This window comes from Gobius niger, assembly GCF_951799975.1.
Source record: "Gobius niger genome assembly, chromosome: 1".
NCBI lineage: Eukaryota > Metazoa > Chordata > Actinopteri > Gobiiformes > Gobiidae > Gobius > Gobius niger.
The window spans coordinates 12,278,552-12,306,394 of record NC_136852.1 but is presented as its reverse complement, the minus strand read 5'-3'; the positions used below and the strand labels follow the sequence as shown (position 1 = coordinate 12,306,394).

At 42.6% G+C, this 27,843-nt stretch overlaps 1 protein-coding gene across 2 annotated transcripts in view; it reads left to right on the top strand.

Moving 5' to 3' along the window:
* pde2a (phosphodiesterase 2A) overlaps positions 1–27,843 on the top strand; it is a 274,496-nt gene that overhangs the window by 64,006 nt on the left and 182,647 nt on the right. The window contains exons 1-2 of one of the 2 annotated variants that reach the window (XM_079573770.1): positions 6,245–6,441; positions 6,568–6,661. In XM_079573770.1, the coding sequence (XP_079429896.1) occupies positions 6,407–6,441; positions 6,568–6,661 (129 nt within the window). In that variant the 5' untranslated portion in view covers positions 6,245–6,406. Of the gene's footprint in view, positions 1–6,244; positions 6,442–6,567; positions 6,662–27,843 lie in introns of those variants that run through there. The other variant, XM_079573769.1, reaches the window with a different exon arrangement.

The window sequence follows — 27,843 nt, the reverse complement described above, 5'->3', positions numbered from 1 at the left end:
CAAAACCTTATTTGGAGCCTTTTCATATTTGAACTCATTTGCTCTGTAATCCTTTCATTAGGTCAGACTTTAAGTGGCTGTGAGGGAGAACGACAAGGACCTCTGTACAATAGACAGGAGGTGTACGTGCACGTGCGTGTGCATGTGTGCATTAGGATGCCTTTAATACTGCTCCACCATTATGTAGATTAGCCCCATTCCCCTGAGTGTGCCTTCTGCATTTAGAGCCTTCAATCATCGTGGCTTCTTTATGGGCGTCAGTACACACACACACACACACACACACACGCACACACACACACACACACACACACACACACACGCACGCACGCACACACCCGCGCACTATATGCACCGTGTGTTTTCACTGCGCTCACTTTGATCATCAGCTCCACCGGACAAAGAGTGCACCAAGGTTACCGCTCCGTCCTCATTTCTCGGGCTTATTACTTTCTGACCCACTGTAGGTGTTGTGCCATGACATGCATTTTAAAGAACTCATATTCCTCTAAACTGAACCATATTCCAGCCTCATGAAAAATACACCTGCCGTTTTGTTTTGTTTCATTTACGCTTCAGCAATTCTGCTTATTCAGTCTCCTCAAAGCTCAAAGCCTTAGGCCACATTGTGATGTCAGGAGTATGTTTTAGTTTATCTTGATCTTTGTAGCACTCAACAAAGAATGACTTAAAACCAGCTATTGTGTTTTGCTTTATTTAAACCGCCTCACTGCCCTCTGTGCCTCTGTGCAGGAGGAGTCCCGGCGTCTTGTTGGCACATAAATGAGGACTGAATCTATTTTACCAGTTATTGAGTGCATTACATTACAATAGTGTGTTGAAAAAAGGCAGCATTCTTTTGAAAGAATATCTATGTATGTTTTTTCAGAGAAGTATTTTAAATTATGAGGGGATTTTGAAATGTATTTTTCATATAAAAGATCCAATTGGCACTTTCTGAACTGGATGCCCAGGAGAATCAACATTTATACAAGAATCAGAACATGTCCTAAACTTTTACAGGTTTTCTATATATGAAGTACTGCCTAAATAACTGCAATCGTTGCTATAATTGCAAACATTAGAATTAAAATTATATTACAATTAATTATACAGCCTCATTAATATAAAACGTGAAATGCTAAAATGTCTAATCGCATTATCCAAACACTAAACAGCATGGGGGGCTTTTAAGAGTCATAGAGCAGTGTGGCGAACCCAGCAATGGCCACTTTCAGACACCGCAGCCAACTCTTTCTTAATCACAAATAGAGATCAATACTACTTTAGTGCGCCTCACGTGCTCTTTCTGCGTTCGGTGAGAGCGATGGAGCTAATCCACATCAGAGCGATCCGGCAGATGAGGAGAGACGGTCTTTGAGCACAAATTTCCTTTGAACTGTTCCTTTTCGGTCCGCGCGGCCTCTTATACCTGAGAGACTGTTGTGTGCGTGTCTATGACTATAGCGCACGCCGCAACAATGCCCAGTGTTACCTTCCCCAAAGCCTCATTGTGTATCTTGCTGCTATTAGCCAACGTTGGTCAATACGGACGGAGATTAGGCTACCCTTGAATAACCTCTCGCCGTGTTGACAAAAACACCGTCCCGCAGCCATCAGCACGACCCCGCGAACCACGGTATTACCTCCACTGCACAAGAAGTCCATCAATTTAACACACAATAAAACGATGAGGGACTTTTATGAATGGTGATTAAAAAGAGCCATAAAACAATGTGCTGCGTAAGGTTATAATTAAAAGGGAATGTTAATGTCAAGATGGGCGTTTTGATTTATCGCAAGTTGCAAGTGAAGGGAAGCTCCTGTACATACGTGCTCAATAGGGACATTTGACCTTTTAGCCCATCCTCCAAGGCTTGGGGAAACCTGTCAGGGGCAGTGGGTGACCGCAGTGCAGCACCAGGGGACCCATCTCCACATCTTGAGCTAGCTTGTTATTTGAACCAAGCTTTAAGATTCACATAATAGATACTGTACAGACGCCATCTGTGGAATCACCCCTAAGTCGTCATGTTTGAAACAGCCAGAGAGGGGAAAAAAATCAACATTCTTTCATACTCCGAATCTACTTTATAGTCTGAATTCTGAATCTATTTTCCTAACAAATAAAGATACATGGACATGGAGAGGAGCAAAGTGGATCAACAACCCATCTATAACAGAGAATGCCACCCATGATGCTAACGTTAGCTTCATGCTACATATCGTTAGCATAATTGCCGAACTCGTTTTGCCACTGTTTTTGGAAAACATGAAAAAAAGACTTTTTTAGGCAACACATTGGAGTTCTGTTATTGCCGTTGTAACGATACAAAAATGACTTGGGCGATTATGCTATGTGGCTAACGATATGCTATTGCTACCAGTGCCGTTTTCGCTATTACTGGACAATCTGCAGTGAAACAACATCAATATGGCCCTGATTTTGACCTTACTTTATTTGGATGTGATAAATATGTTTATAGTCTGTCAGAAAACAGCTATAGAGTTCGGGAAAATCCACTGTAACAATGATCCGCCTTGTTTGTTGCTGTTAGCATACATTTCTATAGACTAATTGTGCGTTCCAGGCAACTGGTAGCTGGCATCTTTCCCACAGCCAAACGGCTAATGCTACAACAGTTAGCTCATATGCTATCGTTACAAGTTGAAATAACCAGTTTGAGCGGCGTTCCAAGGCATTTTTCCAAGTGGGATGTGGGAAATTTACCAGTGCCCAGTTGCCTGAAACGCACCATAACATAGGCAAGAACCAGTATACATGAGTGTCCCATGAGTGTTTTTGATGTGAACAGTATTTTACCTTTTAAAATCTCAATTAATTTATTATTGCTGCTAATCCCATGATGCTTAGCGATGAACTCTATGAAGAGTGAAATATTGTGATACCCATAACAAACTTCCTTCCCTCTCAGCAAGGCCACGCTGTATAGCCTACTGTATGTTGCGTTCTCATTTGTATCTGTGCAACTGGACATTTCTTCCCAAAAACGTCTGACTTCTCGGGACTAACCCCGTCTTCGCAGTTAAAGTTTGTGACCTGAATCTCCACAAAGTTTTAAAGTTTGCAGTGACACTCAAAGGTGCCCATGTGTCATAAACTGCTCCCAGTCTTTCGGCAATGGCCCAAAATTCTGATTTATTTAGACAAGGCTGTTCAAACATTCAGGCAGATAAACGTTCAGAGTTTGATGAAACAATTCTGATGGACATTTCTTCACAAAAACGGCCGACTTTAAAACCTGGTGGGGTTTCCTGTCACAAACTTTGGCCCTGGAGAAGGGACTTGACTCGTCCAGATACGTCAGCTGTTTTTGTGAAGAAATGTCCCGCTGCATCCTTTTATTAAATTTTGAGGATTTATCTACTTGGATGTTTGAAAAGCCATGTCTAAAAGCTACAGGATTGGCTTTTTAGACTTGTTTTCTTTTGGGAGAATCAGGAGTTTACCAGAGGTGACCCTTTCGAAGACAAAATGCAAACTCCACACAAAAAAGCCCCATCATGATGCTATGTTCAAGGTAGCCATTTGTATTTTTGATAACTAAAGACCATAAGACAGATAAGAGCGTTTTTATCTTTACTTTGTTGTCTCCTCGGCCTGGCCTTTTCACAGTATTTGCACTCCTGATTTACTGCAGTGGTATTTTCAGAGACAGTAATGATCCCGCTCGCTCCGATTGCTCCACATTGAAGTCATCTACATGCCAGCAATGACAATCAAAGTCGGCCATTATGACAAACACACAAAGAAACCGCCACAAAATAGCTCTGATTCAAAAGTCCCATCATTCTGACAGGCTGAGTGTCACTAAACGACTTTGGTACTGCAGAGAGATGGATGCACCACATTAGGAGTGTCCTAGTAGAACTCAACCTGTTGGGCCACTCCGGGCGTCCCGACAAAGTCACTCGCGCAGCTGTCAAGGGATCACGCGGGGGGACGCGCCTCGTGCAGGACGAGACATGGGACGGAGTTGATTAAATGTATGAGGCGTCGCTTCAAGGATCTTCCATACATCTTTCAGCGTTTGGATGCATTATGAATATGTTTTGTGCACACACGGCTTGATGCTGTTTAGGAACATTGTGGCAGTTTACGTAACTTTCTATTCCTTATTATGTTATTATGATTAAGTCAACACAACTTCAACACAACACACTTCTCTCAAGGAATAAATGGATGGTCAGGATAGTATTATTTTTCAATAGTTGCTTTTTTCTGTTTTAATACACTATAATCAATCATTGACATTACATATGAAGAGAGAAGGAACAAACTCAAAATAACAGTATACCCTTTGAACTTCATTGGGCCCCTAACCCTTATCTTAATCCTAACCCTAACCCTAATCTAAACCCAATTCTAACCCTAACCCTAAAACCACATCTTGACCCTCAAACTGTCCTTCAAACAAGTCAGGACCACCCAAAATGTCCTCTCTATCCAAAAATGTCCTCACTCTCTTGGTACAAAACTCAAACTGGTCCTCATAGTGTCGTAATTACAAGAACACACACACATAATCTTGTACTTCTATCTTCGTGAGGACACTCATAGACATAATGCCTTACCCAGACCCTAAACCCCTAAACCTAACCCTAGCCCTAATCTTAAACCAATTCTAACTCTAACCCTAAAACCACATATTGACCCTCAAACTGTCCTTCAAATAAGTGAGGACCACCCAAAATGTCCTCTCTTTCCAAAAATGTCCTCACTCTGTTGGTTAAAAACTCACACTGGTCCTCACAATGTTGTACAAGAACAGGCACACACACACACTCCAATTTCTCAGTATATGTTTTTCATTTTGTACGTGATCTGTTTCTGTGTCGTGTTGTAGGTTTTTTGTTGTTGTTGTTTGTTATAGCTGTTTAACCAAAAAATAAATATAAAAGATTATGTCAAGGGATGGTGTTTTTTATGTCCCTGCCTCATATTGTAGCTAGCATATAGCTCTGTAAGTGAATTGTCTGGAGAGTAAAAAAAGAGCATGTGATTAGGATTCAATTGGCAACTCTCCTGTGGTCAAACAAACACAGCACTCATTTATTTTCTGTTCTCCAAAAAGCAGTTGCTCAATGGTTTCACTTCCTATAAAACAGATTACTGTATTACTGTGTTATACATATTACAATACACACCCTTAACATGAACCACAAATGGATTACAATTGACTTCACAGCAAGGTAAATGATGAATGATAACGAGGGTTAATGGGAGAAATCCTTTTGCTGCCTTGTTTCCGTATCAGTTACTAAAGTGACCATGGTGTCATACTATTTCCATCCTTCCATACTGTAGAACAGTGGTTCCCAAAGTGGGGTCCGGGGCCCCCTGGGGGGCCCCCAAATGTTGTCTGCAAAACAAGAACAATGAAAAAAAATCATTTTGATTGGAAAAGTACATTTATCTGCACCAGTTTAAACCAGTATTTAGCCTACTGTCATTACGAGATGTTAGGTTTTATGTCATTTTAGCTGTAAAATTATAAAATATGCCTTTGAATGGAGTAAACTATCATGACTTGGGGGGCCCCGAGAGATATTCTGATCAATAAGGGGTCCGCAATCTCCCGGACTTTGGTTATGGCTGCTGTAGAAGATTGTTTTGGCGGATGCGTGGGATAAATTTACAATGTTTTAAATATTATAAATGAACTAACCCCTTCCGATAAAGGCTTTAAAGAAAAAGCTATTTTGTTGATGCTGGAAGATTGCCCTGCTTTTCTTTTCTATCATAAATTGAGGGATGTATTTGCAAATTGATCCTGGAGCTCTTTGCAGTTTGCATGCATAAAAAGAGAATGAATAATTCTGAATCTTGCATGATATGCAAAATGGAGCCTATAGAATCTCTCCTGCAAATTGTAATCATCACTTAAAGTTCTCATCCTGTACATTATATTGCCTCATTGCGGGTTTTTTTATCCTGCCTTTAAACTTGCCGTATTTTCTTTATGTAGACAACCATTACTTCCCACGCCTTTGCTCTGCGATCACCTTGCCTTATTGTCCGTGTGTCACAGTGACAGCAGGCAGCAGCAGCAGCGGCAGGGGAGGGGAGGGTAGCGGGTGGTGGGGGGGTGTGCGCGGTGTAGGAGGAGGCGGAGCGCGCGCGGTGCCGGCGACGGTGAGCGAGGCTGCCTTGTTGTGCCTGTGCTGCAGCTTCAGTGGGAGGAGGAGGAGCGGGGGAGCGGTGGGAGGAGGGACTTGCGCGCCGCTCGGCTTGTATGAGCACCGGGCTCATTGGACATCGCCGGCTCAGAGTGTGGGAGAGTGTGGCGGCGCGCGCTCTGTGTGTGTAGCCTGCCCCAGCGCGCGTGTGAATGAGTGCGAGACCCCAGCCGTCCCCGCGTGCCGTCCGACAGGTGGAGATGACATGACTGCGCTCGAGAGGAAGAAGGGCAAGGACCTGTAAGGGATCCGCACACAGTCTCCTCTTTCTCCGCATTCCTTTGCACTTTTCGGGCATTCCAGAGATAAGTATTCCGTCAACTTCTTCAATATTAAACCCTTGCTTCTTTTCCCTTTTTGCCTCAGACGCGGTCAGCAAGTTTTCCTGCGTCCCGAGGAGAGTTCAGCCCCCGCCGTGAGCCACTCCAGACACTCCACTGCCCCGTCCGACCAACTCCAGGTAAGGTCCCTCTTCCCGTCCTATATGGGGCTTTGGAAAACAGGATGCTCCTCGCCATCCGCACGCTCCCGGTGACCTCTTCACACCTCGCCCCATCCATTTCTGTTCCCCGGCTTTTTATAGCGAGTTTCCACTGTCAACAATGAGAGTAGACTTGCTTTGTGCGAGCGTGTACGTGCGAGGGGAGCAGAAGCAAAAGTGGCATCTCGCAACTCCTCTGTCAAACTTAAAGGGGTTGCTAAATGTTTGTGTGACGTGATGAAAGATGTTGAATGAAATGCATGAGATGACACGTGGTGGATTGATGTAGTTTTCCCACATTTTCTTGATATTTGGAGAAGAACATTTATGCTTTGTGTCTTCAATGCAGCTTGGCATTTTGATATTGATTGAAACGTGTGTCTAGATATTACATTAAGTTATTGTACTTTTGACAAACTTGCATTTTTACCTTTAATGACAATTGCAAACTTTTGATTCTGGCCTCTCTGTCTTATAATGTTGTTTATATGGTAATGAAATCATGTTTGAAGAAGGTAAGTTTCGATCCTTTTTTTCCTTTTTTGCAGTCCTTTGGAAATGGTTAGAGCTTGCTTTTAATAACCGATTCAATCAAAAATGAATATGGAAATGAAGATGCTAAAAGTGTAAAACGATTATATTTTGCAAAGGGAAACGTGTGCCTCTCTGTGAACATCTGAAACACCAAGCTGTTTTGTGAAAATTACGATCCACAAGAGAAACTTTTCAAAAATTCAGCTTACTTACATTCCAACATGATCCACTTTGAACACGCTCTTCTACACGCTTTTCACGCCTTTGCCATTCCGTTTTTTTTTTTTTTTTTTTTTTTTTTTTTCTCCTTCACACTGCAATGGGATTTATTGTTGGCAGCAAATTTAAAAAAAAAAAAAAAAAAAGAGCTTTGATTGGCTGCCAGCGTCGACATGTTGCGCTCACATGCAATTACCTCGAACGACACACTTGGCCCGAGTGGCGGCAGGCGTGTTGTATGTTCACAGAGATGCTGAAGCGCTCATGTAGAAAATTGATGGGAAAAAAAGAAAAAAAAAAACTCGCTGTTTCCTAGAATTGAATCCGGACAGTTCAAGAGTTCAAAACATTTCACCAATAAATGATATTTACATTAATATCGCTGATATTCCTGTAGGTTGGTTTCTTCACTCCAGTGTGTCACTTCATTTGTTGACATTGTTCAGTAGCCAGGTGAGACTGCAGGAAAACTGGTCCGCCTGCATTCCACTCATGCATTCATTTGTGTCAGTGTACACTTGTCTTTGTGTGTTGGCACTGCACCAACAACGAAAGCTGCTCGACACAGCGCCACCTGCAGGAAAATCATCACACACCCGTTGATTTAGTTTATCATTCCTGTTTGCTCTTGAGTTTTGTTGTGGATGTAGATTAGCTGAAGATATGGCCAAGACAACTCCCTCCACTTACATTTGGTCAAGAGTAATTCATTATTGCAGGCATTTCAGGGATCTGGTGCAGAGCTCAATTCGCATAAACTCAATCATTTTTACATTTCTTGTTCTTTGTATGTCTCGGCACCTGTTGGCGGATTCCATTTCTAATATATCTCCTTTTGTTCGGATCTTTGAAAATCAAATAAGCAGGGACCGTGGCTGGAGACCGTTTCTTTGTATGGAATAAAAGAATACCTTTGGCATATCAGGCAGTGCAAGTTTCACAATCCCTGCCCCTACTCAGAGCAAAAACACCGAGCTCTCTCAGCAGGCTTATTTCACTGTACACAGGCCCCTTTTTATGGCGTACATATTGCTCACGTTGGTCATATATGCGCATCGACACGTCCTGTTCCCTGTGCGGATGTAAAAGCACTCGGCTAATCTCTTGTCAGTCTCCAGCTGAACAGATGTGAGGATTAATTCGTCGGGGAAATGTTGATCAGTGCGCTGTCGGAGGCTGCGTGGCTCCACATTATCCACAATGTCTGAAAACTGTTTCTTTCTTTTTTTGTAGCTCCTTTAAGCCATCACAGGGCACTGGGAGGTTAAGTGTCTTGCTCAATGACATAATGGAAGTATGCACGGGCGAGAGCTGGCCTTTGCACCGTCTCATTCCTTCCTGTCGACATGTGCGAGCTGTGGTCATGACAGATACATACCCAAATGAGCACATTGTGTGCAAAGGTACGTCTGGACTATACATAGAGTCGCGCCCCAGTTAGACTGACCCCAGATCATGGAAGTGCTGTTGTTTAAGGCCCCATGGGGCTTTGCCAGCTATTAGGTTTTAGGGCGCGAATGTCCGGTCTCTGTAAGGAAACTAGGTGCAAGTGTGATTACTGTTGCCTTACTGCATTAGAGGCGAGTGTCCGTGATGTGGATATTTTGAATTTCAAGTTGTTATTTATGTATTTTACATTATAAAGAAACGAGACATCTCCTATGTTTTTCATCCTGTGAGCTAGTTCTTATGCAAGTTAATGACTAAGATAATATTTCAACACAATGAGAGTTCTGTCTTTATACATTACTATATTTGCCTATATCTTGAGTGTTTCGAAAAACAAAAAGCATCTAAAGCTTTGGAAATATAGAAATCCTTTGGAGAGCTACATGGATAGGACTTGAGAACTAATGGCAGCTCCTGAGCTACTGTTTGGAGATCTCTGATGTAAACACTTTAGAAAAATACAATATGTTCTTGCCCCTTGGCCTACCGTTTACCATCCATAGTTCAGGCATCAACTCCAGAGCATCGCGCAAAACTTCATCATTACAAAAAGTAGCTCTACAAACTTGCCTTTGTGAATAAAGTTTCTCATTACGAATGTCTACTTATCGAAATCAATTTACATGGTGTTCCTTTGGAAGAGAAAGTGCCATTTGCTGCAGGGAGAGTCTGAGTCTGACTAGCTCTGCTGAGACAACGAAAACATGAGCAGTAATGAACATATGCCGATGGTTGCGTCACCCACATGCCATTATTAGTGTCTTGTTTAGTAGGCATCAATCTGCACACCTTTTAAGTATGGCCTAAATGTGTCCAAATTGGTGGAGACGTTCATAAACAAAACTGAAAATGAACTGAAATTCAACATAGTAAAAGTGCAGAAAATCTAACCGGAATCCAACCTGTTCTGCGCAGTGCCAGTCAAATCTTTGGGGAATAGAGATGATGGTACAGACGTAACATTTTTGCCAAATTTTCTCGAAATCCGGTGCATTCCAAGAGGTCGAAATCAAGACAACCAAACCAGCAAAACGAAATAGACACCGTCAGCCGTGAAACGTAAATCTTCCTCGTGCCCTCTTCTTCACTCTTAAATTTATTACACTGATCCCTTGTAGCTTGAATTAACCTGCCGCGAGTGGTATCCATAAAATCACCACAATTCCCCGATGCCGCTTTCCGATTAGCGAACGTCTCGGGATTTTGACACAGAGCATGGAAGGTGTGACACGCATTGGTGGTGTTGCAGCCACAAAAAGCCTCAGGGCGTGCTTCAAGTCGACAAGCGCAATTGATTGTGAGATGGATGATGACAGGCACGCTACGTTGGCTCATCAGCGAATGGACTCTGGCTGCTTGTTTTATCGGTCAGCCTCGGCCCGGAAAGGGAGGATGGATTTCGTGCTTGGGGTTGAGATCTATGACTTTCTCATGATAAAGAAACTGTCACGTGGAGATCATAAAGTCTGATATCCTTCCTGATAAAACGCAATTAAAAAACGATTCGAAACTCGTCATATGTTGGGATTACGCTCTTTCCTTTCTCTACAGCGCAACTTCAGAACTGATAAGCAAAGCATCTCCATAGAAATAACCTCGTCCAGGCTTTCTGAAAGCTTTCACACACCTTTGAGCTTACACAGACCCCAGCGCGCCTTCGCACAGCATTTCTTTTTCAAGGAATATAACTCCCCGTGAGGAGAACAGCCTGGGAATTGAACCGTCAACATCTTACTATCATTACTGTAGCACTTTCCTTCCCCTGCGCTGCCGGGCCTCATGGGATTGTATTGCTCTAAACACCCACTAGAGACTTGTTCTGCGCACTTTGATATACTCGGAGCAATGAGAGTTTACACACGCCGCCTACCAGACGAGCGATTTGCCCGCAGTGGCACTTTGAATCACATCTACCCGAACGCAAGGGCACCTTCAATCCAACCACAGAGCTGGAGAGGCGAGCCGCTTGTCCGTCTGTGATAAATTGAGCACATCATTCCGAGTTGCTGATTGTTATCCGATTCAGGACCCCTACAGAGTTTAGAAGACCGGGCTCCCCTTCTCCAACCGGCCCCGATGTGCTGAGTTTCTCACAGCTCTCCATACCTGTCTCCTCTCCACAGCATATGCGGCAAATCTGCTGCTCTGAGAGTGCACGAGGCCACTGCTGACTTGACAGCGCGAGGAGTAAGAGTCGCGCGGAGCAAGCGAGAGGGCGAGTGTTTATTTAGAAGGACTGTTCGGGCAGAGCTGGAGAGAGAGAGATGCATATAGCGCAGTGGCAGGTTGGAGCTGGTTTATGTGGTGACTGTGTCTGTGGTCAATAGCTTTTTACAATGGGAATAAAATGGACTCGTCATATGGTCCAATACACACACAATCTCTATTAATATTGACTAAACTGAACGTTATGTCAATAAAAGCTGTAAATGTCAGTCATACTCACGTTATGAGGAACTGTAAGCGATATCGTGGCTGAGCCTTTCTGTGGAGTTTGCATATTCTCTGTTTATTTCCTCCGGATGCTCATTTCCCCATAAACTTGTGGTATATTGTCCCTCCAGCTTAGTTCGAGATTTGGAGAAGGGCCAGGTCTATGGGAGAAATACAGTTTTTGTAAGAAATCTCCAAAATGAAAATTGTCATATGTTCTTCCTCATCAGTGTTTGATAGATTGGATTCCCAAACCTGCCATTTCATTTTTACCTCTGAAAGTAAGATGTGGATTCATGTGGATTTTCCCAGTAATGACTGAGATATTAACCAAAAATCTGCCAGTTACTATAGTTACCGCCATAGAATTTTCCGTTGCCCTCCACCCCAGTTTTAATCTATGGGCTGTTTGATAGTGTGATGTCATGTGAACATAGATACAGACGGCATCTCGTCATAGAAGGGGGCGTGGCTTTGCCGAGGGGGAAAATAGAATCTTTAGAGAAACACAATTTTTCACTCTTTTTTGCCATTTTCTGGTGGAATATGAAATTATTTATCACACATAAATAAAGTCAAGTGTAAATCGGGTCCATAGGGATATTTTCTCACAGCAGATTGTTCAGTAGAAGTGAAAAAACGGCAGTTGTAGCAAGCGCTAGCTAACCGTTAGCATTAGCCCGATGCTAACATGTAGCATCAAGTTAGCATTCTCCGTTATTCATGTATTTATGGGATGTTGAACCACTTTGCTCCTCTCCATGTCTTTGTATCTTTATTTAGTAGAAAACTATAACCATAATTCAGCATTTGCTAAAGTAGTTTTTTAATAATTAGAGAAAGTTTAGATTTTTCTCCAAATTGTTTTCCTCCTTAACTGATTTCAAACATGACCATATATGGGTGATTACAGAGATGCCGTCTGTATCTATAGCCTATTCTTCGCGGGATGGGGTTATAAGCATGTTTCACAACGGTAATGCAAACGAAAACTAGTTTACAATTGATTAGAAGAGGCAAAAAAATAAGACAAATGTTATTCCACCACTACAATAAAAAACAAACAATCAAAAAACAGGTACAGAGATTTTAACTCATGCCCCTAGAGGCCATAAGCGCCACTGCAGGTGTTGTACCATGTTGCTTTTTTTTTAATCATTAATTGTCCGTGAGAGTAAATACTACGCTGACAGAAGAGACAAAGGGAGAGAGGGATATTCTACATCCAAATACACAATGGAGATATTTTTTCCCCTCAAACTTGGCTGTAAATACTGTTTAAAGGGGCTAGATGCAAGTTAGCCATTTTATGCTCACTACTGCCACCTCAGGTCATACATGTAACCCGAAGTAACACCGTTTCGAGTGACAGTGCAGGGTTTTAGAGGCAGTTGTGGTGAACAGGTCTGGGCTCATTCTACACATTAGGACATTGTTAGAACATGTAGGGGGGAAGAAAATACATAATTTTAAACATTTTTAAACTCCTTATAGCCCCTTTAAGTGGCGCTAGCCCACAGTTAGCTTTGCCCGTTAGCCTGTTAGCTTCTTCTTCGTGATTCCATTAGCGTGTATTGCGCCTCCTTACACTTGTGTTTTTCTGGCCAGAGACACCAGGGGGAGATGAAACCCCTCCCAATCACCCCATTAACACTTGTATTACCCCCAGAGGGACTACAGAAAGGATTTATTAAGGGAAACAAGTTACTTAGGACTGCTTTAAGTAATGACTGTCTTTGATTGATTGATGAACTGGAGTTTATCTCAGCAGCTATGGGCCTTTCACTGGCCACATCCACTGAATTGGCCAAGAATTGGTGTCAAGAACAGATACATGGTAAATGACCTCAACTTATATAGCGCCCCCTACATTAGGCTCTCAAAGCGCTTTACAGCAAGAAACCTCTCACCCATTCACTCTCTCATTCATTCACCAGTGTATGCAGACGCTGGAGGCAAGGTGGATGAAGTGTCTTGCCCAAGGACACAATGACAGAGTGCACCTGCAGGAAGTAGGATAATGAACCCCGGCCTTCCCACGGCACCACCTGTACCACTGTCGCCCCCTAGTGATAATAGCTGCATCATATCGTATAGAGTTGATCACGCTCGAAAAGACCTGAACACAATTTCCACTCTTTGCAATTATTTTCTACCATTTCCAGATAAGAAACATTGCGTTATTTCCAGTCATGGTCTTGTCATGACTCACACGGTGTCGCCTTTTTGTTGGCATCGTATTCATCTGGTTTAGACATAATGTCATCCGAGGCAGATATAATCCATTCTTGGCCCCGACAGAGCCGACTGTAGGTGAAAATACAAGGTGTCTGTGTCGGGCGCGTGGACCCGTGAGTCACCACGTGGAGGGAGGAAGACGACAGGGAACTTTATACTGCCGCATGAATCATCCGCTCAGAAAAGAACTTACATAAACCTGACGGGAATACAAGCAATAATGAGATTCTTATATCAGAAGGATTAAGTGTAGTTCACCGTAATAAGCGGCAAAGGTTACCCAGAAAATGTCACGACATGGTTGCACATATGGAGAGAAATGAGAAAAGTCTTTTTTGTTACTTTATTTGAGGCATTTTGCTCTTTTTTTAAAAAACTCACTAGGAACAAATTCACAAAGCACTGCAGTCTTTGGTCGAGAGCCCTTGTTGTGAAAATGGGAAATTTGGAGGTAATTTCTAACAAGACAGGTGCTAAAAAGACAATGTTGCACTGAATTGAGAGAATGCAGCGAATGTGAAAATGACTCTGCAGCCGATCCACTTTTGCACTAATATCAAACGCTTAGTAGACGACGCCCTTTCTTGTTTAAACCTGCTCACACAGTCAATCAATCTTTCAGCAATATATTCTCGACTCATTACATCCTCTCTTGCATCAAAAAGTTGAACGTTTGAAGTGAGTTTGGCGAGTTTCTTGGCACAATTTCTCCCATTGTGAGATCAATAAAGTCCAATCTTACTTGCAGAAGAGAACAACTTCAGGCGGTGGATTTTGCAAAACAAATGCTGTGTCTTAACATCAACTACGTATAATCACCCTTGCATAAATTTGCGTTACAATTCTGAGCACGAGCTATTGTTGTGTCCCTGGCTTAGACATACTGTATGTGCTTGCCTGTTCTAGTGTGTGTAGTGGTAATGCAACAGGTAGGGCATGCAACATAAACAGGTAAACAAATGAACCCCCTGCCTTTCCCTTTAGCTAAACTAATAATGCAAACTCTAACAGGTGCAGCTCAAGTCATTTGTATAACCAACCAAATATTTAAGCTCGTACTTTTAAAAAAGCGTCCATGTGTTCCAGAAAAAACAACCTTCTGTTACTGCCCTTGTTAAAACACACAGTTGGAACAATCTCTTGCTTGTTTTTCCGAGCCAACGTATAAAGTGTGTCTATCTGAAAGTTCGCGTGGGAGGTCTGCCTACGTTCCTTTTTTTTGCAGAAAAAGTCGATCGCTTTTCTCTTCATCTGGCTTCATCGCTGCCGCTACTCAGCCCACCGGCAGGAAGGCCAACTCACAGAAGGACCAGAGCGCGCAGGCAGAGGGAGGCAGCATGAGTAATAGATAGACAGACACATAGATGGTGCAAAATCAAGACGAGTATGGTTAACGCTTTAGAATAACTGGCAAAGCGCTGGCAAATGCTTAAACTTATAGGGTATGTGTTTTTGGTTTGGTGCTTAGAGACAGTAATCCATTGATTGGCGACAGGTGCTGGGATTGTGAAATTTGGACAGTTTCCAAGCTGGGCTTTGCCGGAGGTTCTGGCAACTCAAAGTGTGGGTCTCGTCCTGGATGATCATCGCTCAGAGTGGTAATTACAACTTGTAAACTCGGAGACGATCAGAGAACTCTGAGTTCAGATATGAAAGGAAGACGGCAATGGCGCCCCCCGGTGGTGAAGTAATGATAAAACTTTAACAAAACCACTGCGTCAATGAAGTGAACGTTACTTTTGGTCACAGACTTCAATTTAGCAGCATGCAGCATGTTTTCAATTAAACATTCATATGACAATAAAGGGACTAGATGCAAGTTGGTCATTTTTATGCTCACTACTGCCCCCTCAGGTCTTATGTGTAGCTGCAGCTTTTTATCGTGCATGACGGCACTTCGGATCCGAATTAACACCTTTTTGAGTGACAGTGCAGGATTTTAGAGGCAGTTGTGGTGAACAGGCCTGAGCTCATTCTACACATTAGGACATTGCTGGAACATGTAGGGGGAGGAGAATACTTAATTTTAATATTTTTAAACTCTGTATAGTCCCTTTAACATCTTATTAGCTAACAGTTGCAGCATTAGCAGTTTTGTTTACAGCCCATTGAGGTCCGTAAGTTGTAATTTTAAGTGGGAAAACCAGTTGTCATGTCCATATAGAATAAAGAACTTTTAACTTTTGTGTCTTATGCAAGATCCTGCTATTTCATGGTCTATAGGACTTTTCCTTGAAGAACACCCGGCTTTAAAGATCTTCGCACCATTGCTTGGATCCCACTGCAGCGCTTACATTTTTGTATTTTGGGAAAACCAGTTGCCTGGAACGCAGCATAAAACACAATGTAGCATAAACAGCAGTAAAATGGGTTTTAGTGAATAAATCGACTTACTGTTTTCAGTGAAACATATATTTGATGTTTAATTTACAAAATGGCATTCAAAGCTCAGTGACTAATGGTATGTGGTATGTCCACAAACCTGTAGCTGTTTCCAAGGCAACCCCATGTTGGTTGTGAAAGTTATATACTCTGCTTGACTAAAAATAAGTCGCCAACTGGATTTTAGCTGACTGTTATGATCTGGGGTCGCTGCAGTGGGTCAGGTCTAGGTTTCAGCAACACTATGAGCCCGAAAAAATGAGATCAGCTAACGACATGAACATCCTGTGGTTATTCTATCAATGGATTTCTTCTTCCCTGATAGCACAGGCGTATTCCAAGATGACAATGCAAAGATGCATCGGGCTCACATTGTGAAACATTAATCGCTATTTTTATGCAAATGAAGGATTAACAAATGATAAGAAAGGCTTTGTAAATGACTTAAGTAGTGCTCTACAAGTGCTTATTTAGCTAAAGTGTTGTCAAAATGGGGCCTGAAAAGCTCTTAGTTCCCGGGGCCTTAATGTAGTGTTTTTGGGGGAGTTGTCTGTGTTGTTTTAGTGCTCCTCTCTCCATCTGTCCCCTTCAATTTGTGGCTCTTCCGTTGTTGCAATAGGGCATTACTGAATGGGGACTTGAATAGCAGCGAGAATAAAGGGCAGGAAAAAGCAGAACAGAATGGAGCTTAGACAGCGTGGTTAAAGAACAGCAGGTGAAGAGGTGACTTTCTGATTTCCCCTGAGATTTGGCCTCAAAGAGAGAGGGGTGTGTCAAATTCAGATCAATGCTTAGGGTAGGGCGGACATACGTTTCAGTCACTATCATGGAGGTAGAGGCACCACAATTACCTGTTATTCATTTTTCTGATTTCCTTTTTTTATAAATGATCTTTTCATTGTCATTGTACCAGAAAAGGGATAATTACTTGAGGTACAGCTTCCTTTAAAAACAAAAAAAACAAATTGCAGAACACATGACACATCGTTCTGATGTTGTTTGCCAATTTGTTTTGGATGCTTTGATTTCACACGTCTTTCACCAAATGCTGGAATCAGTAGACTTTTTTTTATTATTATTCCCAATTCTGAGGTTTTATTGTCCATGTTTTCTCACTTTTAATTCTTGTTTTTTTCCCTGTGTCTTAACCAGATTAATTCCTTTGAGATTAGCAGAAGTCTTTTCCAAGGAAGTTCTGACCAAAAGACACAAGTCATAAAGCATTTCATGACGGCGCATTTTTCCCATTTCTGCTTTATAACAGTTTTATGGCAGGCGTCTTTTCTTAAGCACCCACTCCATTAGTTTTCACTTCTAGTTCTGAGCTTAGAGGAAGTGGTAAAAGATCAGCAATGGAAGATGTGTGATTTCCCTCGAGGACTGGCTTACAAGAGAGGGGCGTGTCCCATTTTGGTCAAATGCTTTGGATATACAAGCGATTTCGATGCCTTTTCACTGTAATCCCTCACACACACAGCCCAAAGACGTGATCAGTAGCATATTAGTTTTTGTTTAATCCATCATTCAGGCTTGAGATTGGCATAACACGTGATTTTATTTTTCTAAATCATGAACGCAGCATATTCTTTTCACTCGCAAATAGTGCTTTTAAAGCAGTACTAAGTAACTCATGCCCCTAGAGGCCATAAGCGCCACTACAGGTGTAGTAGCATTTTGAGTTTTTTCACTAATTAATTGTCCGTGTGAGTAAATACTACGCTGACAGAAAAGACAAAGGAAGAGAGGGATATTGTGCATCCAATTACACAATGGAGATCATTTCACTCAAACTTGGCTGTAAACACTGTTTAAGCAGCGCTAGCCCACAGTTAGCTTTGCCCGTTAGCCTGTTAGCTTCTTCTTGGTGATTCGATTAGTGTGTATTGGTTACTCTGAGGGAAAGTTGCAATTTTGGTTGTCTGGCTAGAGACACCAGGGGGCGATGAAAGACCCCCCAATCATCCCATTAACACTTGTATTACCCCAAGAGGGACTACGGAAAGGATTTATTAAGGTAAACAAGTTACTTAGTACTGCTTTGAGTGATTCCTTTCTAAATAAATTGCAACATCCTTAAGGTAGTGGGACTACCACTGAAAGGTCCAAGGGGCCTGGAAGGTTGGGAGCCACTGACTTAGCTCTACCAATAAACTCCCAGCACAGACTTTACCTGCACTAACTCACTTTTCCTGCCTGCTAAGTGAAAAGCCCTGCTGTTGACGCTATAAATGTTGTCCAGGACTGAAACACGTTTAGGGTCAAGCATGTGTGAATGTGTTACTCCATATATATACTTCATCTGCCATTTTTCCTATGGTTGCCCGCCTCATTTATTGATCCAATTCACACCAATAATGGAGATCGATCTGCTCTCCCCCCGAGCACACACACAAAAGCACTTCTACTATGACGTCACGGGGCACTCAAACTTACACTTCATACTTTCCATAGGCACAGAGGTCTGCATCCCCCGAGCCCCTGTACCTTTTACTCTAAAAGCTCAGCAGCACCAGGAGAGATGCACAGAGACATGCGAGTGGCTTTTAGACGTCCCCCCGGACAATCTGACAGAGAAATATCTGCGGCAGAGCGTCCGCAGTATTTGTGCGTTCTGCTGGACCAACGCTTCAATGTCACTTCAGGTTTCACTTTCAATTTCCCATTACAATATTAATAGTTAAAAAGTTGATTGAAGGTAAGAGCACACAAATGGTTGAATCCTCATAGATCAAAAGAGATAATTATGTATTTCAACAATAGTGTATCAAAAATGCTAAGTATTTCTGTAATTTATCAGGTCTGCAGGCAGAGCTGTGGTGAGGAGGTGCCACTTAAATATATCCACACATGACCGAGGGGCAGTGAAGTGCTAGAAGAAGGAAATTATCCCACTTCAGAAGGAGAAGCAAACATCTCCACTGATTGAAAATGATAACAGCAAAAAATAATAATTCATTTTGGTTTATTGAAATGAGAGCCCTTAAAAAAAAAACAGTGTGAAGGGGTTGTAATCAAGACCAGTCAAAACATGAACAAGATGTGCCAAATATCCTTGAATCCTTGGGCAAAATTATTATTATATTAAGGGAACGTCTCTTTATATTGTGCAGTGTGGCTAGGCTAGTTACTTGTTGCTAGCCTAGCTACTTAGTTGAAGGTGAGGAGGAATGGTGGTGAATGTCTGGGTAACTTGAAAGTTGGACTCCCGTTAACTTCACAAGCCATTCCCCGAACTTCTCTCGCAGGGACGGGGACAGAGATACTGTCCTCTACTACTACTTGCGGAGTATTAAGAAAGACCTGTATTACAAGCCCAAACTCCGTTGCCATTGACCGCGGTCATTATTTTTTTCAGAGGTGCTCTAGCAGAAAATAATGACCGTTAGAACGTTGGAAAATCCCATTCAAGTCAATGGAGCATTCTACTTGCATTGTGAGGAGCCGTATAATAAAAGTTTATAATTGAGCTTAGAGACCTGGCCTGAGTTAGGTCCAAAATAGGGCTATTCCAGGCCTTGTAACAGTACTAATCTCATTAGATCTTCAACAAGGACCTACCCACAGAGGGAGAAAAAATGAATAAATGTGTCTAAACTAAACACCAAAACACTAAACTCCACATACCACTAGTAGTACTTGTTCTGCAGTTCGAGAACCACCGGTGTAGATCATTTTCCAGCTCTTTATTCACCTGACAAAGGCACTTCACTGCAGTTTCTTCCGGATTTAAAGTCCTTTGACCTCGCTGCCAACACCTTAGCCATGAGCAAACAGCTTTCTCTGTCACCTTCACATATCTTACGGTCCAGTGGTGCAACGTCCTGGGCTGATGCGATAATTTTACTCTATTGACCCCATAGTGCATTGATTTTAGAGGGCTATGGGGAAAACAATCAAACTCCACAAAAAGATACTTTGCCATCCTGGGAATGACACCACTACTCGCCCTCCCGTATCCAATGAATGTTTGTACGACTGAAACGTCCAAAACAAATACACGCACAACCCTTCAGCGAGCTAGCATACACCGAACATACTGCCTGGCTTCCCTGGCAGCTCACTGATGAAAAGAGAACCTTGGATCGCCACATCGAAGTGTCATCCTGGATGGCTCCCGTCAGGGGTGCCCTTGGTCCCTTGTCTCTCCGCCACACTTGTCTGATTCCGCCCTGCTTCTTCTCCTCTTTCCCCTGACAACTATCTGGAAGGTCTCATAGTCGTCAGTAGTCTCTCGCTGTGTCGTTTCTTTTAGTGGGGGGGCAGAATTTAATCCTCTTCAAAGCGTGCGGTCGTTCAGAGTTTCGACAGGCGTGCTCAGGAGCGTATGTGTAACGTGTCACTCTGCGCCTGTTGAACACTGCGCGTGTGTCACTGCCACGTTGATCAGCTGCCCATCTTTCTGTGCGCTTTGTGCTTTTCAAAGTTGCATACATTTGATAGCACCGAACTTGACATGCCTGCTCCATTCTCTTGTTGATGCGGCATCAAATTTACCGCGTGTAGTTCTTCCTATATTGAAGCATTCCCAGGCAAACCAATCCAACTTTTTTTATGTAGCACATTTTCAACAACTCAGACAGTTTCCACAGTGCTGCACAAACAAGGAACAATGTATACAACGAGAATAATGGTAAATGGTAAATAGACTCAACTTTGTGTAGGTAAAAACAAATATTTTTTTCAATTAAACTCATAGATGGTCTTGTGTCTCAGGGCTCTTTGAATCACTGACATCAATCTCAGAGACCTGGGATGATTAGTTGTCAGGTTAAGCCCAGTTAATTAATGTTCCACATTGTTAAGCAGACCACCATTTTCAAGCAGTATGGGACAGAAAAAGAATCTCTCTGCTGATGAAAAGCATGAAATAGTTGAATGCCTTGGTCTAGGTATGAAAACCTTTGATATTTCATGACAGATTAAGCGTAATCATCGTACTGATAAGAGATTTGTGGATGATTCAGAGCACACGTGGGTTTGTGCAGGTATAGGCACAATATGGACAGACAAACACATCAGATTAAGAAAACAGATGCTACAAAGCAGCAAACAGTCAGTTTTTGAAGTTGCTGGTGCCTCTGGAGTCCCGCGAACATCAAGGTGAAGGACCCTCCAGAGGCTTGGAGTTGTACATAAATCATACTGTATATATATATATATATATATATATATATATATATATATATATATATATATATATATATATATATATATATATATTCATAGTGTATAGTGCTTTTCTACCTTTATCAGGCCCAAAGGCGCTTTACGAGGAAGTCGTACATTGTGTCCTGTATCGCTCCTATGGAAAGAACCACTGATCTAAAACGTATAGACAAACATGAACATAAATTCCTTTCCTTTTAGGTTACCGGGAAACGTTTCTTCTTCTGTTTTTCAAAAGCTTCATATAAAGTCTACAAATGCAGAAGCCAGTACATATACGGTACATTTTGAAATAACATCCATGGTTTCCGGCATTTCTACATTGATCCAAGCATAATTCAGTGCACTGCAGGTAATTATTTCAGGACACAAAGTTGAAAATGGATGTGCAAGGCATTTCTATTTGAAAAGGCTGCAGTCAAAGCTTTGGGGCTGACTCAAGGCACTAAAAACTGGCTAATGGGCCTCAGCCAATTTGACCCTGAAGTTAAAAACTAACAAAAAAACAGACCTTTTGCATCTGCAATGTAATAAAACTAATGTGTCTTGATGGCGGAAATACCAAATGGAAAATAAATTGCACCACTGAGTTCCTTGTGGACGATGTGATGGGAAAGAAAACTCACCTCTCAAAGCAGGAAGGTGTTGTGGCCCATGTGAAGCCTTTCTTTATGGAGTTCGTATGCTCTTCTGGATTTGCTTGCTCTTCCGTGTCTAGAGGGATTTCATCTGGATCTAACATGCACTCTGGATCTAGGTTCCCAGGAGCTGCACTGTAAGTCGCCGCTGTGTCCCCAGGAACAATTTAACCGTAATCCTTAACCTCAACCATGTTAAAAGGCCTATTGATTCAAAAGTGTGCGATAAAACCCTTATTTCTGACCGCAGCTCTCTGTGCCAGTCCTCAAAATAGACACCGCGTTCCCTCCTACACCGACGCCATGACTTTCAGACTTTCGCTCCGCGCTGCATTAAACACAGTGGGCGTTCCTCTGAGAAGCTCTCTCGTGGCTGCCTTCACGGACAAGCACCCAGCAGTATGTAATCTTTGTGCAGCCCGTGTCATCAGTGGTGCCATTGGTGTAATCGTACCTGGACCACAGATAAACACAACACAGTAAATGGCCCCAACGCCACAGTTTCCAACACGCTGCATTAAGTGTATCGCTTTCCAGATGGTTTCTCGGTCTCTAAATCTCTCCCATATTGACGAGGCTGAGGGCCAAGCAATTTTACTTTCAATCTGCTGGATAGTATAGGAAAATAGCAAAAAGGGAAATGTTTAACACAAATTAAATCATTCTTGCTGCAATGTGCAAAACACCACATTTTCCCACTTTAATACTAAATAACCCTTTCAAAAATCAAATCCCTATACATCAGCATGGCATGCACGATCAGCTAAGTACTCCAGACCGTGGACCTATAGCTCAGGATGTATCCCCGGGTGTGGCACTGCTCCTGGCAGGTCGACCTTGTGGCAAGTGTGAGTCAAATGCAGGAAGAAAAAAATCTGCCAGTAGATCCTGCCTATTTCTTTTTATTTAGAAATTGCTGACTTTTTTGTTAAAGCAGTACTAAGTAACTCTTGCCCCTAGAGGCCATAAGCGCAACTGCAGGTGTAGTAGCAAGTTACGATTTTTTAACTTATTAATTGTCTTGGAGAGTAAATACTACGCTGACAGGAAAGGCGAAGGGAGAGAGAGTTATTGTGCATCCAATTATACAATGTAAATATTTTTTTTCACTCAAACTTGGCTGTAAATACTGTTTAAAGTGACGTTAGCCCGCAGTTAGCTTTGCCCAGTAGCATGTTAGCTTCTTCTTCGTGATGCCATTAGTGTGTATTGGTTGCTCCGGTGGCAGTCAAGATGCAAACATGGTTTTCTGGCCAGAGACACCAGGGGGAGATGAAAGACCCTCCAATCATCCCATAAACACTTGTATTACCCCCACAGGGACTACGAAAAGGATTTATTAAGGTAAACATGTTACTTAGTACTGTTTTAAAACGTAATGAAACGTAATGAGCTGCTGTGGTTAACTCACTGCGATTGTCAATTTTCTTGTATTGTTCTTTCAATTACTTCAAGAGCATATACTTGAAACTTGTGCTCAATGGCCTCGTCTGGCGTTCTCGCTGGGCCACTTACAAGCTGGTGTTTTATTCTGCGGAAGTGTGTTTTTCGATTGACAGTTACAGCTGTGAATGCATATGGATGAGCGTGGCTGTGTGGGTGAAGTTGGCCTGAGGAACATTTCCATAATCTCGACTCAATATAGTCGCCTAAGCTACGCCCCGGGGAATAGTTGTAAATATTTACCGATCATCTCAGCACTACCAGTGTTATGAATAAAATATTTGGTTTACTTTTTGTGCATCTAATTCTGTATCTACACAGCAACCCTCGACTCAACCATTGTTTTTTTTCTCACCCCGGGGATTAATTATGAAAACATAACCACGACCGCGCAAAATGCAAACAGTAGAGAAGAGAGGAGAAACGAAACAGCCACTGCATAAGAGGATGAAATAACTAGAGATGCTCCGATACAGCTTTTTTGCGTCCGATGCCATTACAGATACTGGTTTGAGTATCTGCCGATATCCGATATTAACCGATACCAAGAGACTTTCTTAAAAGTGGCTGCTGTGAGTGAAAAAGCCAATGGTCCTATTATCTCCAAAGAAGAAGAGCAATAGTCATGATGTTACAGATCAATTATAAATTATATTCATTAATAAACTAAGGGAAGACAAAACATTTAACAAGGATCACTGGATTTTCAACCCTATCCTTGGGACAGGCTAGTTTATTTATTTATTTAAGATGGGACAGTGCATATTAATTAACGTGAGTCCTCGACGTCCACATGTAAATATTTAAGTTAGACACAATGGCTAATTTTTATCTGTAGTCCCAGGTTCGATGCTGTACACAGACAGGAAAGGCCACAGAACGACAAGCACAATAAACATGAACAAAAGACAAGAAATGACATGAAATGGTTAGTAAAATTAAAACAGAAAATGAACACACAATAACAGTAAGCAGACATTAAAAACAAAGCGACACAGTTAAAACAAAGACAATGAACATGAAGCGCTAAACACTATTGGTAAAAAAACCTACATGTTCACACTGTGACAGCAGGTTTGATTGTCCAGAGTTTAACTGATCTAGTGAAGGTTCTCAGTGTTGGAATGTTCCTGAACATCCATCCATCCATCCATCCATCCATCCATCCATCCATCCATCCATCCATCCATTTTCTTCCACTTTTTGGGGGCAGCAGTTGGAGCTGCCCATATCACATTGCACCACGCCCCTATGGCTCCTCCTGCAGGTGGTGGGTCCACAGAAGGACGGCCTCATGGTTCAAACCGGGCCTGTTGGTCTCTCATGAGGGGCTTCTGAACGGCTCTTTGTCTGACCCGTCACCTAGGACCTGTTTGCCATGGGAGACCCTACCAGGGGCACCAAGCCCCCGACAACAGAGGTCCAGGATCATTCGGGCGCTCAAACCCCTCCACCACGTTAAGGTGGCGGTTCCAGGAGGGGCCTGAACATATATTCATATAAACAACTCACATAAAGTGATATGATCATTACTGCTTTTGCATTACAAATATCGTCACTCCAGCAGTGGCTGATTATATTTTATGAGGCTACTTAGGTATTTCATTCATTCCGACCCTGCTTTGATTAGTAGCATTAGCATGTTGCTGCTAGCTTTAGCATGCTATTGCTAACCGCAGCATTTGCTTGGCAATCAAAAACACGTTTGCCATATTCTCTTAGATTTAGTTGGTGAAAGTTGGGTTTTTAAAGCAGTGAGAGCCAAAACTGGTATCAGTTCAGTATCAGATATCTGTTGCCGATTCCCGATATTGTATTCTTTTCCCATATCGGCTCCGATTTCCAATGCCAGAATCGGATTGGTGCATTCTTAGTAGCAACACCGTGGGGCGAAAGCACTTTCGGCCACAGTCAGCAGTACATCTCTCTCTGAAAGTCACCAACCACACCTTTGGCAACAGCAAATACTAACTTTAGGGGAATATTTGTTTTCAGAGAGGGGTCAGAGAGGTCAGTTTTGTCGGGAAAGAAAACCCCATGGAGGGGGTCATGGAGAGGCCTTAGATTCAGCTTGTCCTCTAGTAATTACAGTAGCCTTCTTCAACTTAAGTCACGACCACAACATCAAGGGCACTATCAGGCTAATGAGTCTGAGACACAGCCCAGGTTAATGAGCAGAAACCAGATCAGTGTAGTAGCTTTTTTAGAACAAAGACGGGAGATACCAATAAAAAAGCAAACCCCTCCCTGCTAGATTGTTAGCCTGGTGCTGAAGGATCATTAGTTGCTGATGAAACCTCTTGGGGTGAGAGAGAAAACTTGTCCTAAACTCCCGATTTTCCACGAGAAGCTTACGCAAATAGCAGACACTGTCCTTGTCTGACCCCCCATCGCTGATTGAGAAATGACCTTTGCATCGTGACATGTTATCAATACCAGCCGGACCAGTGCACCCCGACTCAACGTCTTCAGACATTTCAAAAATCGCTCTCGGGATAAAAATGAGCAGATGGTCAAGTCAGTAATTTTATGTTGTGTCATAAAAAAACAACAACGGCGTGAAACAGACATTTATTCTTATTTTATGATCATGATCTTTCTCGTGAATACATCAAATCTTTACGTTTTTATTCTGTTAAACTTGTACTTTACGCAGCCTTTTAAAGAGACCTCATTATTTCGCCCTTTCTATCAGCGAAACCCCGGCGCTCACCTTGAATACAAATGCGCCCACAGCGGCTAATTTTAGAGATGCAGAGAATGTCAAAGCAAACAAAATGTAACTCAAAGAAAATCAATGGCGAATCAATAGCGCGGTATTGGCAGAGTTCAACGCTGGTGATTGAGTTGAAAGTTCACGAAAAGTGGGTCGCCCGATGATGATGGGGTCAAAAACCAGTCAAAGTGAGAGGTCGATTAGAGCGTGTCAGCAGGTAGGACAGCAGGGATTGGCAACTCAGAGGTTTGTATTGAATAAGACTTGTTGCTACATTGGATTTGGTCTGGTCTGTGGTGTTGACGCGCCCTTTGTGGTTTATGTAACGTATTGTGCAATTTTACGTTATTAACAATGGGATACTTTCGTCCAAAACATTAAAGTTTGGTCGTAGAGTTAATGCCTGTCTAAATTATATGCATTTTTATCGATTGCTAACTTAGTCTGTATCTGTGTGATACAGCTTTGCCTCTTGACAAAGCTGTACATGAACTCGAAACGTGCATATTATTAAGAGATGTGAAGAATCGACATATGTGGGAGGTATTATGAGAATACTTCTGATTTCCACGGCTTGAAAACGGAAGAAAATGGGTAGTGCAGCTATAATACATTTAGATGTGTGTGTGTGTGTTTTTTTTAAGGAACAGACCACCGATTTTCCATACTGAGATATGTTCTTACCTGAGCTTAGACAAGTTGAAACGTAACGGTCTTTGTGCCCATGGAAGAGCATGGTAGCTTCCAACTTCACCCCCATTTGGAGCTAAAGGGACTATAAGGAGTTTACAAATGTTTATATTATGTATTTTCCTCCCCCTACAAGTCCCAGGCATGTCCTAATGTGTAGAATGAGCCCAGACCTGTTCATCACAACTGCCTCTGAAAGCCCAGCTCCTGAAGATGCACACTGTCGTTGTGTCCTTGGGCAAGACACTTCACCCGGCTTGCCTCCAGTGTCTGTGTACATTGGTGTATGAATGAGAGTGTGAATGGGTGACTGGTTCCTTCCTGCTAAGCGCTTTGGGGGTAGAAAAGGGGCCATTTTTACATTATGTTGGCGCAGTGGTTAGAGGTTAGATTTTAGGCCCGAGCCCGGCCCGAGCCCGACCCGACATTCGGGCCGGGCCGAGATTTCCCGCGTGAGAGTCGGGCTCGGGTCGGGCTCAATTTTTTAAACTTTTTTTTTAATTTTTATTAATGTCTATATAATCTCTAATAAAAATCTATGCAATAGACGGAGTCTATTGGATACAAAATGTGGCAATACGCAATATAAAATAGAGGAGTCCGGGAGGGAGGTGGTGCAGGTGCGGGGGGCGGGTGCACGTGCTGCTGTGTTGTCACGTTTAAGCAGCATGGTCAGGCTGTGATACCGGCGCCACACAGAGAACATCACTCTTCACTCTTTCTCTCAGGACAGCGTTTCATTAACAGTGGATAAATAAGCAGTTTGGTTCCTGTTACTGCGTAAAAAGTAGCTTTTGTAGAGCGCGATGTTTATGAAACATGAAGGAGGAGGAGAGAGAGATACGGAAAAGAGGAGACAAGACACATTGAGCTGTGGCGCTGGCTGCTCCGCGCCGCGTACGTCTCTGCCCCCCCAGGTATGTGCGCTACTGCTGCTGGGTCGGGTCGGGCTTTATAACCGCGGATTCGGGTCGGGTCGGGCTTGATTTTTTGGGCCCGATCTAACCTGTAGCAGTGGTTCCCGAATTGGGGGTCATGTGATACATTGTGAATATAATAATGAAATATGACTGAGAAAGGGATACATGGGGGGAGGGGCTTCAAGACTTCAAGAGGGTTTTACTGCAGCACACATACTGGACACTCTCTTTGCCTTAGGCGCCATGAGACGACTCCTGACTCGTATGATTTGCTGAATATCTTACTTAACTCTTCTTTCCTCAATTCCATCCTTAGTTCTCCAATCAATTAAA